Source organism: Thunnus thynnus, chromosome 12 (assembly GCF_963924715.1).
Source record: "Thunnus thynnus chromosome 12, fThuThy2.1, whole genome shotgun sequence".
Lineage (NCBI taxonomy): Eukaryota > Metazoa > Chordata > Actinopteri > Scombriformes > Scombridae > Thunnus > Thunnus thynnus.
In genome coordinates, this window is record NC_089528.1 from 23988618 (window position 1) to 24002303 (window position 13686).

Here is a 13686-nt window from a genome sequence, read left to right on the forward strand (position 1 = left end):
TCAGTATGCTCTTGATGTACTGAGCTTTCCAAAAGCCTGCCTTGACAGGCCAACTTCAGTTCCCAGAATGCCCTTGTCACACCCTGTAGGAGAGGTGTGAACATGTTGGAGAGGTAGTCATAACATAGTAATAGTCATAACAACCACATAGTAACAGCAAGCAAACTTTTCGACAAGTTTTTTGATGTCATGTAAATACAATAAATCTTCTGGTCAACTAGTCTATATACACTAATGTAGGAGTTGAAGTTGCATCACTGCCTTTTTCTGATGGTTTCTGATTCTGCAGGACAAACCCTAGAAACTAAACTTAAGTGTTGATGTTTTAGATTGTAGAAACTCATTATTATAAATGTAGCTGCACTGCAATTGTCTCAGTTATGGCACATTGTCTGATTTTTTACACCCAACAACTAAATTGGCCCAGAAATGCACGGTACACTGCGCTAATGACTGTCTTTAGCTGTGTTACTAGTTTGGATTGTCCACTGACCTTGCCACAGGCCCTGCAGTGGTGTCTCCTCTTGGTAAAGGTGAACTTGACATCACATTTCATACAGACAGGAGCTTGTGAGTCGGGCACCCACACAGGTGCAACCTCTCCAAGGGAGCTGGCAGGTTTCCTGCCCAAAGCACCCTGTTGACCTGCCTGGAGGTCATTGTCTGGGCTCTCTGGGGGCATCAGGGAAGGAGAGTGGACAGCACTGTCTCCGTTCACTCCAACTGCACTCTGATCAGTCACGCTGCTGACCGTTGTTTCAGACGGCGTGCCTCTCCGACACTGGTTCTCGAGGTTCTTGTTCTTGCTGGACGAGCCAAGCTGATTTTGGACCTGGCCCGACAGCGGCTGTGGGATCTGAAGCTTGAGGGCGACCGGCTGCTTTGGTCGCGCCCCTCCGTAGGGCACGCTGACCGGCTGCAGCCGATTGTTGTTGAGTTTTGGTTGAATGCTACCTGACCCCACTGCTCCTCCATCGCCGCTCTCCTGCTTGCTCTCCTCCATTTCTTTCTCCTCAGTTACAGAGTCCTCTTTGGAGGGGACAGGAGAGGGAGAAAATCCCTCTTCCTCCTCCTCCTCCTCTTTCTCCTTAAGCTTGGAATGGCTCCCACTCTCCTGCTCCAAACCATTAGGAAGGCTTGTTATCCTAAGGAGCTCATCTGTCTGTCCCTCTGAACCATATCTCCTCTCCTTCTCCTCCTCCTCCTCTCGGACCCTTTCAGGAGACACACCGTTCTCCTCCACCTCACTATCAGCTTGAATGTCTCTTCTCCCATTCAGGAGACTTTCTCCCTGCTCCTCCTTTGAGTTTGCAGGTTGTCTTTCTTGACCAAAGTCCTGTAAAACAGGTGTACCAATCCCTTCTTTGACACCTTCCCCGTTCTGTGTTACCGGTTCCACATTTGGACAAATCTTCTCAGACAGGGCTTCTTCCTGTCCTAATCCTACCTCAAAGGTAAAGTGAGTGTGACTGACAGTGGAGCCTCCTCCTCCTCCTCCTCCTGATGCAGCTCTCTCTTCTTGATGAGGTTTAGCCTCCTGGTCAGAGGCACCGGGCTGGTTGTCTGGAGGAGAATTTATCTCCTTGCTGAGCCCATCGAGTTGTGGGCTGGCAGGGCAGCCGTTCTCCACAGTGCTACAGGCCGTCACAGGGGGCGGCGAGAGGTTGTCTGTGCCCACCAGTTTGCCGATGTTGGGCTGGGGGAGCGGTGGGCTGTGGACGTCTGCCGGCCTCTCCTCAACCCAGGATGGAGGTTCCGTACCGGGATTTCTTTTAGGGTCAGCCCCCGGGGTGGCGCTGGAGGAGGAATCGGGGAGGGTCTTGAAGGGCAGCGGACTCTCCCGGGGGCTGAGGTCTGCGTGGGCCAGGGCGGGGTTCAGAGAGAGCAGGTGGGCCGGCGGGGCCAGGATCTGGGTCCACTTGGCATCCGAGAGAATGGGGGTGTCCGTCTCATCTGGCAGAGAAAGAAAAGAGGGGGAAAAAAAAATGTTATTACAAGAATTAGATGGATATTTGTCTTAAAACCATAGTCCTGAAAAGAAATCAGCTGATCCAATAGTGGTTTCATCCCTCAGTTTTTGAATAGCTTGCAGGTTTCTCTTCACGTTCATGACATGAAACAAAAAAAAAAATAAGAGGAAGTGGCTACCAGCAAAGAGATAATGAATCTTCAATAGCAAGACAGGAAGCCTCAAATGAACTGCCACAGAGAACTAATACAAAGATGCACGCTCCCAAGTGATCGAAAGAGCTAAAAATGGCAGGAACAAACCAGGGGACAAATTGAGAAATGAGGTTGGCATGGAGTAGGAAATTAGTGTGTGGATGGACTGGGAAATTCTGAGAAAAGTGGGCCAAACGTCTCCATCACCCCTGGGAGTCATCAGTCAAGCCGACAAATGAATGCTGTGTAAAATGAGCGGAAATTCTTATAATATTTACTCCAAACGGCTTTCTCACACAGCCATGTCAGCGTAACAGCTACTGTATAGCCTTCGCCTCCCTCAACTGGAATTCATGCTAAGCTGTTTTACTATGTGCTGTACCAGGTTCAAGCACACACACACACACACACACACACACACACAGTTAATCTGCCAAGCTGGATCTCTGGCAGAGGACACACAGATAATCACTCACAGCCAAAATACACACTGAGCTCACAGCGACATTAAAATACAATAAAATGTGCGTGTGAATCAGCAGGACCGGCATTTTTCTGGGGTCATCGGTGATAAATCCAGAAAAAAAAAAAAAGAGCCTGTCGTTCCTCTAAAATAAGCTGAGTGTTTATAATTGAGAGCTGGGAGTCTGCAGATGCATAGCTCCGTTTACTTTACAATTACCATAAATAAACTGGAACCACTGCTTCAGAAAAAACGCTAATACAATTTCTTTACTTGTTGTGAGCATTAAGTGTGGAGAAAAAAAAAGACAACGCTCTTGCCTTGCACCAATTACACAGTCTCACACAAGCCCAAGGGAAATGGATAATCCAATTAGTCCTTTTCCCTGTCTGCCCACCCTCAGTCACCACCTATAAATGTTACTCAAACTCATCGGGCGGTGGTTCATGATGTCTGACACCTTGATGGTTTACTCAGGGGTTACGTAATGGCATCTTAACCGCAGCTCTTCTGAAACTTCAATCCCCACAGATACGTCTTATCTCATCCGTCTTTTTCGAAGCACACTGACTCACTGTTTGTCCCCCGTCTCGTCCCCACATCCGTTAAAAGCGCCCGTCCTTAGCCCGTAGCTCACCTTCGTTCTGCTCAAACTCATCCAGCACCTTGTCCAGGTTGAAGGCCTCGGCCTGGAAATAATTCTCCATGGGTCAGGAAGCTCCACCCTGCCGACGGCCGTGTGAACCTAGAAGCGGACGAAACGTGTCTTCAATGACAACTCGTGCTCACATATCCATACTGTATGCAGATGTCCCCTCACGGCCTGAATCATATCTCCTTTTTTAATATCTTTCTCTTCTACTCCACTTTAATATGACTTCTTTAAGCAGAACAATCCCCTCTGATGCTTATTTGCTCTTATTTCTCATTTCCCACCCAAGCAGTCCTGTCTTTTGTGACCATTCTGGGGTCACAGAGATAATAAAAAGGCAAGTATGTGTATGGTTAAAAAATGTAGTTTCCTGACTGAATTAACTGAACTTAAAATGCAATAACAAAGTGCTTTACATTCTCCTTAAGCCAACAATACATAAGACCTTCCTTTACATGAAAAAATGAGATACTGTCTCACATTTTGCTGAGAGCAATACGTTAAAGATTATGCATCCACCTGTGTGATAATGTAGGATTACATAGTTTACTAGTTTAGCCATGAGCAATTTCTCATAGCAGATTCTTTAACTAAAGTAAAGGGAAAAGTAAAGGACATCATTACGTGTACTATTAAGTTTCAGCTTTTAATGTATTTTAAACTGTTTTTTGACCTTTCTTACTGATGTCTGATGTAATGTTCAAGATTTAGCAATCAAAACCACTTAACAAAACTACAATTATAACTCTTTAGAGGTTAGTTTACATTGTACAAAAATAAAGCCCACATGTAGCTGTATAGGCTAAGCTAAAGCTTCAGGCATGATTTTAGTTTGCTTTTTCATATTCTTTATGTGCTTCCATTGAAAGATGTTGACAATGGCCTCGGGTGCCTCTGACTTAACGTGAAAATACTACTACTACTAATACTACTACGACGACAGTTGAAACAGTAAAATAGTTTGCATGTTCTTATCACAGGTTCAATTTACAAATGAACTCTACACACTCTATGCCCTGTGAGTTATCCAGGTATAAATTACCTTTGACTCACGTGAAAAATGTGTATATATATATTTAAACCGTGAAATAACTCTCCTCTCTCCATGAGTCCTCACCTGCACAGAGGTCCTCCTCAGCAGTCCCAGGCGGCGTAATTTCTCAGCAGGTTTCCCTCTCAGTTCTCACTTCACCCAGTCTGGCAAGCGCCCAGCGCCCACACCTAACAGGGAGGGGAAACACCATTGAGTAAAGAGCTGCTTTTCAACCTGTGTGGTGAAGCATGTTGTTGTTTGACTGGTGGTTGCACTGTTAGGTGATACAGTGAGTAGGGTCACAGCGAAAAACTGAACTCCCTACATGATTATATACAGTATATGAAGATTATAGAAACTATACAAGTTATCTCAAGTGCCCCTCAAAGTACTCCGAGTGTTTAATCAGTTTTTTGGGCGTATTGACGCTTGTCTCTATTGCAAATCCCACTTTGCTTTAAGTTATGGATGTTCTGCTTTTAAAACACAAGGTGAGAACATCAAACCTCACAATTCATGTAGAAATTAAACAAACCTCTTTGTCTTATCTTTGTATAATCTTGGTATTTTCAAGCATATGAATCACAGCTGTGTTCAAATAACAACATTAACTCAACATCAACGTTCCCACACAGCACACTGATGATAAATCAGAACAAAACCTTAGATAAGTCTTGGACTCTACAGTTCAAAGATAAACAGCACAGTCTCCATCTTAGCATGTACTCAGAAGCTTGCGTGTTGTACATCATCGAACATAGTGAGCCGTTACCCGTCCGAGCTCGACGAGGCAATCAGAGTCATGGATGGAAAACAGCTGAAGCCTGAATTACTGCACAGTAAACCTGCCCGGTCTGTCCTTGCTGATGAGGAGACCTTGGAGCGGGGATGTGACGTGACGTGATGTGTGTGTGTGTGTGTGTAGGGCTGCGAGTGAGTAACAGCCAGGCTGAACTTCAGGGTCATTCTCATAAGGACAAGAGCGACCAGGGATTACACCAGAGACCAAATATTCCGCAGAGCAAAGGCCTCGGAGAAAGGAGCAGAGTCAACATATTTTCCGCTTAGTTTAAGATGCAAGCAGGGGCAGGATGTCAGCACAAAGCAGTGAAGGCACAGGACAGGAGGGATGAAGCTACACGTGTAGTGTATCATAGGTCGAACTGTTTCAACCACATCAGGAACACATCTGAAGGAGGACGCTGATATTTTAAGAAAAAAAAAAAAAAAGAAGCACTCACTGCAAAAAGGCTGTCTGTAAATTATAAAAATCTACAAAATTAATAATCCAGCAGTGAGTGAAACAAAACAACGATGCTTTAATTGGAGCACATAACAAACCTTCAGGCGAGCACAGTCCAGATGGAATATGATGACTCAGTGTAGGCGAAGCTCACGCCAAGTGGTGTCTGCATCAATACAAACACGATCTTCACTCAGTAAAACAAATAACCTTTTACTAAGAATTTCATATAATCACCTTTCTCTACTGTACAGCAGGTGACAACAGTGACTCAACCTACTACCAACTTATGTGGGAGGTTCAGACATCCAACACATGAGGTGTCGCTGCAAAATGTTACATTCATCATCTCGGATTAGGGAAGTAATATCTCTTGCAATTCAATTCAGATTTTTAAAAAGAAGGAAGTAATAAATGCTAATAATTCACAGTAACCTTTAGGGGTCGAGGCAGATGTAAGCAGTTGAGTTTCCAAACACTGGAATATTACAATGCAGTGACACCAGTGTGATAATTACATGGTTTTAACTACATGAACCAGATTGTGATACTTAATGATATTGATTAAGTCCTCATAATTAGGGCTGGGTATGGTGAAATGTAGCAGTGCTTGGTGGTACGATATTGCACCTGTGTTTTAGTACAGACACCAAACTTTTTTCAATACTTTTGAAAAAAAAACACACAAATCTGTTTCTCCTCATTTTTTTTTAATTTAACAAAAGCCAAATTAAAATAGTCCAAGATTTTAATTAAACTCAGCAACAACGTGATCAAGACATTTGATGCCAGCTTCTGTATTTGACAGTTTTGGTGCTGTGGACACATTTCTGTTGTGATTTTAAGTTAGTATTATTTTTAGGCATTTTAATGCTTTATTAGATTACACAGATTTTAACCATATACTGATTTCAGTCAGGTATGTGTGCATTTAGATTTTAATGACTGTAACAGTATCCCCACTGGGGGAGGAAAAATCAAAAAAACTGAACAACAAACCCTCTGTTTTTCTTCTAACGTCTACCCACTGACCTGCACAGGACCAGTTAAAAACTGTTTAATTCTGAAAATCTGCTGAAAACAAAGTGCTGGAGATAATCCAGGTTGGACAGAGTAAATTAGCTTCACATCAGATGACCCCAGCGCTGACTGGGAGCAACATCTAAGCAGCAAAGTTGAATCTTTTTATGAACAGCACACTCTGTCCAACCTCTGCAATTTTTACCTCAGTACAGGTTTCACTCTATATTCAATGAGACTTCTTAAATCCTCTCACCCCATATGAGCATTAAAAGCTCCAGTGGACTGCGGGACAGTGCACGCATAAACACAAACACACATGAACACACACACACACACTTCCATGAGGACAGGAGCCCGTCCCTGATTAAGATTTAATTACTCTGCAGAGGCGTTGAATAATGCATCTTTAGTCAAAGTGCGTGAAGGAGTTGTATTTTTAGATGTGTAAACTTAGGAAGATGCTTTAAAAGAGACATATGTGCATGAGAGAGTGTGTCAGTCAGACAGACTGTGGAAAGAAAATAGTCCTGCGGCGACACGATCTTGAGAAAATGTTGTGTACAAACAAGCTACTCCAGACTGTCTGACCTTCAACTCGTCAACTAATGATTCATCAAAAACTGCCAGAGGAGCGATTACATGTGGTGTAGTCTGAAGTAAAACAAGAAAATTAAAGTTCCTGCACAGTTATAATCTAAGTAGCTAAGTTTTTACTCATTTTGCCTCTTCTTAGGTCTGTGTGAGCGTGTACAGACTGTGTTTGACTGACATCTCTCTAAGCATCCTATTAGTTTTGCACGTGTTCAGGAGAAGTTGCACCTTCATCGTTCCTATTGGTTCATAAAGTCTGATGATCTTGTGTCATTCCAGCACGGCTCTGCCCAACTTCTACCTGAGCAGAAAACTAATTAGCCAGAATACATGAAAACACCTGTGTGGGTGTGATGGGCCTTTAAGACTGCATCCAACACAACTGAAGATTATTCCATTTACTCTAATTTAACTATTTTACAGACTAATGACAGATGTCCACCTCAACTTAACAAAACCCTGAGAAATGTTGACGACAGGAAAAAAATATAAAGCAGCAGAATAAAAGAAAATTTATTATGATGTGATTAAACAAGCAACTCCTCACTTCGGTCCAGACTGAAATGTCACAACAACTATTAGACAGACTGTCTGAAGATTTTGTACAGATGTTTGTGGTCCCCTTAAGATGATTTGCAATAACTTTAGTGATCCCTTAGCTTTTCCTCCTGCGCAATCATCACATCAAAATTTGGGATTGTCCAATACTCTGGATAACAGCCAAAGAGCTGCAAAACTAATGACATTACCATCTGCCTCAGCTGTACTTTGTGTTCAGTATTAATTAGTAACTGATAGCATGCTAACATGCTAAACGAAGATGGTGAACATGGTAAACAGCACACAACTTGTGGAACTTTCAAGACTGATTTGATCAAAGTCACTGCACACAGAGAATGAATCATGAAACGTGTCCCACCTTTATTTTCTACATTAGTGTGTGTCAATATAATAGATACTTCTGTATCTACAGGGTAAAACATGAATAAGGATGACATGGAGACACGACTGTGAAAAACACCAGAGACTCTATTCTATTTTTACATCAAGCAAACTCAGTTGATCTCCACTCACTACAGTCATGCTCCAGCCTGTACTGTAAGCCAGACATGCTAATAACGAAATGGCCTTACAGACTACTAACACAATAAACCATGCCTGACTGGACTGCCTGACGTGGCAGCGAAATGAAATAAGACAAGGACATAAACAGTGAGGAAGCTCGGACATACTACTGTAGAATGCCAGAGCGGTTCATTAAGTCCCTTCTGTCAGAACAAGACTGTTTCCTGTTGTTGTTTCCTGTGTGGGAACTGCATTCACTTCCTCAACAGTCAGGTGGAAATCCCTTGCAATCATTGCTGTTATTTGACATATCTTTGAGTTCTGTTATTTATCTACAATTCTTTGGATTTAGTTTCGTTGATTAACGCTTCTCTATTTTGGGATGTTTAACTTCAAATGTTGTTTTTTTTTCTGATTTCTTGTTTTCTTTCCTTATTATAAATGACTTGGAGTTAAGATATGATAAATAAATTAACTAAAATAAAACACATAACTAAAACAAACTTCACCATGCAACTTCAATCGCTTCACTGCATCATCCTCGTTATCATTGCTTGGCACATTTCCCACGTTTCAGGAACTTTCCCACCGACAGAAAACTTTTAAAAAGAGAAGTCAGTTCCTCTATCTGCGTTTCCACCGGAAGAACCGGAGTCTAAATTAAAATGTAGGAAGTTTTAACCCCCAAAAAGTCCCTTTTTAAATTTTATGATTTTTCTTAGAATATTTCAACACAGCAACTTTTATAGTTATTGTTATTGTTAGACAATTCAGTGAAACTGACAGCTCATCTACTGTAGGTAATAATATTCTTCAGTCATCAGTCACTGGCTGCTTTGCTGTAGAAATATGTTTTTAGCATCTAACTTCATATCAAACATGTCGTTGGCAGCTTTATTAATAATTTCTAATTGTTTCAGGTCTTCTAACATGAAGACACTGCTAAATTTGTTGTTTTTGTCTGCTGATTGGCAACAGTGTGAATTTCTCTTTTAAGCTCTTTGGTTAGCATTGTTGTGAATGAAAGTTATCCACAAACTGAGCAGAACAAGTAGCCTTATATGATTTAGAATTTTAGGCGTTGATTAAGCTAACAGTAGTACACCTCCTCAAGAACAGGTGATATTCACCAGGCTGAGATGAGAAATTTAAGACAAGTTCATGCAGTTAAGAGTTTGTTAAATCTGAATGGGAACACTCGAGTAACTACGAGCAAACTGCACAGAAAACAGTAAGCGTAGTTTAGGATAAAAATACGAAAATGTTCTTGATGAGACTCATTATTTTCTCAATGGTCCGTTTTCTGAGGATGGTTTTCTTATAAATGTGAGCAAAATTGGCTTTTTTACCAGCATACATCTTGATTTCACAGCAAGAAAATTAAACAGGTGTAATTAAAACCATTAGTAATGGTTCCATGCAATTTAATGCACTATTTCCAGGGTGCTGGTATTGTCCATGCTGGTTCACTGGCACGGCTTAAAAGGCCTTATGAAGCCATTGTTAATTAGTTACACTTGTGCTTTTCTTGCCATGACAACTCAAAACATCCATTATGAAAAACACCTATCCGTGCAAGTATATTTAAAGCTTTTTACATCTAAACTCAGAGGTTGACTCAAGTTTTCTTCTTCAAATTAAGGATAAATGCCTTCCATAAATGTTCCTAAGTGTTCAGACTTGGTCTAAGCTCCTGAAGTATTTATAAGAGCTCCAGAGGTATCCTAACCCGGTTAGGAGTCACCAGCTGATGTCTGCATTACTCATACAGAGGCGGAGACCAAACAGTTTCCAAAGAAGAAGAGATATTTTGGAAATATATATACGATGATATAAACCATAACATGGCTGAAGTCATTCAGATCCTTGACATGTTCAGTTGACCTTGCAGTAATTCTTCCTATTTCACATAAAAACTAAATATATTTCAAAGTGCAAAAATTATTACAAGGGCTTATTTTAAATATATAAAATCTGTCTCTTAAAGCTCAGGTGTGACATTTATCTTGCCTCAAAATTTGAAGAAAAATGTCACATTTTGGAGACACACGTCTGTATTTTCTGTTCTGAAGAAACAATTAAAAATCCATTTCGTTCATTTACAAACACAACATATAAATAACAAAATGATCTCAACCCAAAGTTGACTTACTAACTGATTTTTTGGAGCATTCAACCACATCCAACAGTCTTCATCAGCAAATGGAAACTGACTCAGGTGTCATAACAAGAGACGAACATGTGATGGATTTGATAACTCAAGAAAAAAAGCTAGTAAGTGGACCTTGAGTTGAGTATTATTCTGTCACACATACTGAGCCCAAAAATCAGGAATGACCTTCCACGCTCAAAACCACTACATATCTTTGAAAATCTAACCTTCTTTAACATATTCAAGACTTTTATTTACTGTAAATAAAATGACATCTAAGATAAATACTGGTAATTTGGATAAATACGTCTTATCGTAAGCTCATTTCTTGCAGGCTTCAATATATTGAAGCATATGTAAGATTGGAGGGATGAGGAGGAAGCTTTCAGAGGATTAATAATGACAAGCTGTGCATTAAACCATGATGAATGGTGTGATGCTGCGCTGACGCATAACCTTATGAGGGCTGCTATTGGCTGCTTTGGTGCATCAGGGAGGATATTCAGGCAGACGTCGCTGTTCTCATTATTTCACTACGCTTGGTGTCATTTAAGTCACAACATGAGCGTTATGCTTAGACGTTGCTGAAAGTTCACACCCTTATGCTACGTACCTTAGTTCTGCTTTTTCTAATAATAAGTTAATAATATAATTCTAATCATTTTTGACTTGTGAGTAAAGATTATTTTTAATTCTTTCTTGTAAATTTTATGCATATTGACCCTGGACTTTTGAGTTAACTTTATTTCCATCACAACAAACGTTATTATGAACTTGTCATGTTCCAAGTGCATGACAGACAGGATAATATTCAGCACAGCCTTATAAATAAAACATAATCAAGTGCATAAAATACAATAATTATAAAAGATAAGCTAAAAGTTAAAAGCTTAAAGAGAAAAAACAATTTTGACCATGATATATTGAAAGCTGATGTTTCATTCACTGAAGGTTTTGGGGTCGAGAAAACCCCTCTTAAATATTTCTTCAAGTAAACAGAGTTCTGGACCAAGTTTCTGGACTGTTTTCCCCCTCTTGTACTACAAAATTCCATGGACTGCAGGCTCACATCCTGATTAACAGCCCTTTATGATCCATACTAGACACCGCCATGCTCCAGACGCCGTCTACTTACGGGGAAACACAGGAAACCTCAAATGATCACTTCCTCTCTTTAAGAATGGACTGACATCACTTTCTAACAACATGATCGCATGACTGAGTGACACATAATTATGTAATGTTTCAACGCCCTGACTGGGAGCACACTGGGAGTTGTCTAACCTCCGCCAGTAAGTTTAATTTCTTTCAATAACAGTGAGCACTGCATGAGATAAAAAGAAATAAAAGCACAATCTCATGAAAGAATAACAAGCCACACAGGTTTGTATCCTCCCAAGAGGTCACACTTCCTCAAAAAAAAATTAAAAGAGATCATCTCTTTGATGAGAGGTTGAAATGGTTGATCCGTTGAGGTTTGAAGAAGGAAAGTTAAAGAAGACAGTAGCTGTCCTCCTGCTACAAAGAGCTGCTTCACAGCAAGTGTCAAAAGCTATTATGAGCTTCCTTTCTCCCTCATGTTTTGATCTACATTTAACCACCACAAGACAAAAAACAGCAAAAAGGAGACAGGCTGCTGGGCTGCCATCAGGGAGAGACTTGTAATACTTTCTGAAAGCATACAGTAACCTACATCTGGGAAGTCTGTGCACACACACACATACACGAGAGCCTGTTGGATCAGTCTACTCAATCAACCCCCCTGGGTTTTCATACTGCTGGAAGATGTACTGGGATATCATCTTCTCTTGCTGTAGGTAAAAAACCCTCATCGAGCATGTGACAATCGCAGAGTGATGAGGCTGAAGGGGAGAAGTCAAACAGGACCAGACAAGAAAATCATACATATACACAGCTTAAGCTTTGCCTGTAATGTGAATGATACACTGATTTCTTGGGAGGAGGGGGGGAAAAAACACACACACTTTGATATTATCTGATCTGGCTTTCTCTTTATGACAAATTCAATTTCCCTCACTGTTGATGACTATTCAAGGTGGCACTGGGATGGGCCCACCTTTCTTCATAAATGCATCTCAAGAGCTTCACTGAGGCCCGGTATCACCAAAAAAAATAATAAGGTTAAAAATGCAAAAGACAAACCTCACCAAAGAGCAGATAGATGACCATTAGCTTGGATTATGCAACCCTGTGGCTGTGCCTGCTGCCTACAGGCCAAACACAGCCTCAGATTGGTAAATATTATTCACAGGTAGACAGGGTAAACACATGGGAAACTGCTCCGTGTTATTAAATAGAGGACGCTTAATCAGCAGCAAAACCAGCACAGTTGAGGTTTGTTTGCACTAAAACTTGTGTATAGTTGTGTTAGCTAAGAGTTGCTAGCTGAATTTAACGTCCACACACACAAAATACGCGAACACAAAAAAAAGGCCACGAGTTAAGTTTCCAAAACAAGTGGCTTAAACAACATGGTGAAAATGTGTAATTTAGAGGGCAAATAATAGGAGTGAACAAGCAGCAGGCTGCACCAGGCGGATGAGGTAGCTGGTATATTAGCCTCAACGGTTCAGCGGGCAGTCGTGCGACGAGTGACGGCAGCGACTTGCTGCTCTGACGGACAGTCACACCGTCACTGAGTCGGTGGGCTTCCAGGCTAACGGCCAGTTTTTAACCGTTATGAGACGTTTAAAAAAAAAAAAAGCAATCGTCCTGCGGTTATTTTATTCAATTTCTCAAAGTATTTTACCCTCCGCTGCACTGATATGTTTTAGTGTTCAGCTACAGCTCGTAATATAAAAGCTATGTTAACGTGTTGTGTAATTAATTGACGTAAAAATAGTGTTACCGTAACACCACCTTCTCGGTATTCCTCGCCGTCCAGCTAGCTAAACAAAAAAAAAAATACCACAACACCTACCCACACTGACTTCTTGGGTCAATGGCGGTGAAACGTTAGTAACGTACAGAGCCACAACAGACCTGTGAAATGTCATGAGAAATAAAAAATAACAAAATTCATTTACTCACCGGAGGAATCCTCATCTTTACGCGCAGCCCCGCGGAGCCCCTCCGTCAGTATCCGTCATACTCTAATCGCCTTTGAAAGCTATTTTTGAGTATCCTCCCCGTGTTAGACCCTCCGCTGCCTGACTCAAACAGCGCAAGTCGGAAAGTACAGCTTGTAGTCAGGCTGTCGTAGTTGGGCGACAGCAGCGCTCATGGATCCCTCCTCCTCCTCCCCCGACGGTTCAATACTGGGAGAGACTGTGGAGCAGCG

General features: G+C 41.4%; 1 protein-coding gene across 2 annotated transcripts in view; it reads right to left on the reverse strand.

Moving 5' to 3' along the window:
* Nucleotides 1–13686, reverse strand: part of zfyve9a (zinc finger, FYVE domain containing 9a) — a 31093-nt gene extending 17407 nt beyond the window's left edge. For both annotated transcript variants that reach the window (XM_067606450.1, XM_067606449.1), the window contains exons 1-4: nucleotides 13437–13686; nucleotides 4396–4499; nucleotides 3264–3371; nucleotides 494–1953 (exon numbers count right to left, since the gene is read on the reverse strand). In XM_067606450.1, coding sequence (XP_067462551.1) covers nucleotides 494–1953; nucleotides 3264–3333 — 1530 coding nt within the window. In that variant the 5' untranslated portion in view covers nucleotides 3334–3371; nucleotides 4396–4499; nucleotides 13437–13686. The remainder of the gene's footprint in view (nucleotides 1–493; nucleotides 1954–3263; nucleotides 3372–4395; nucleotides 4500–13436) is intronic.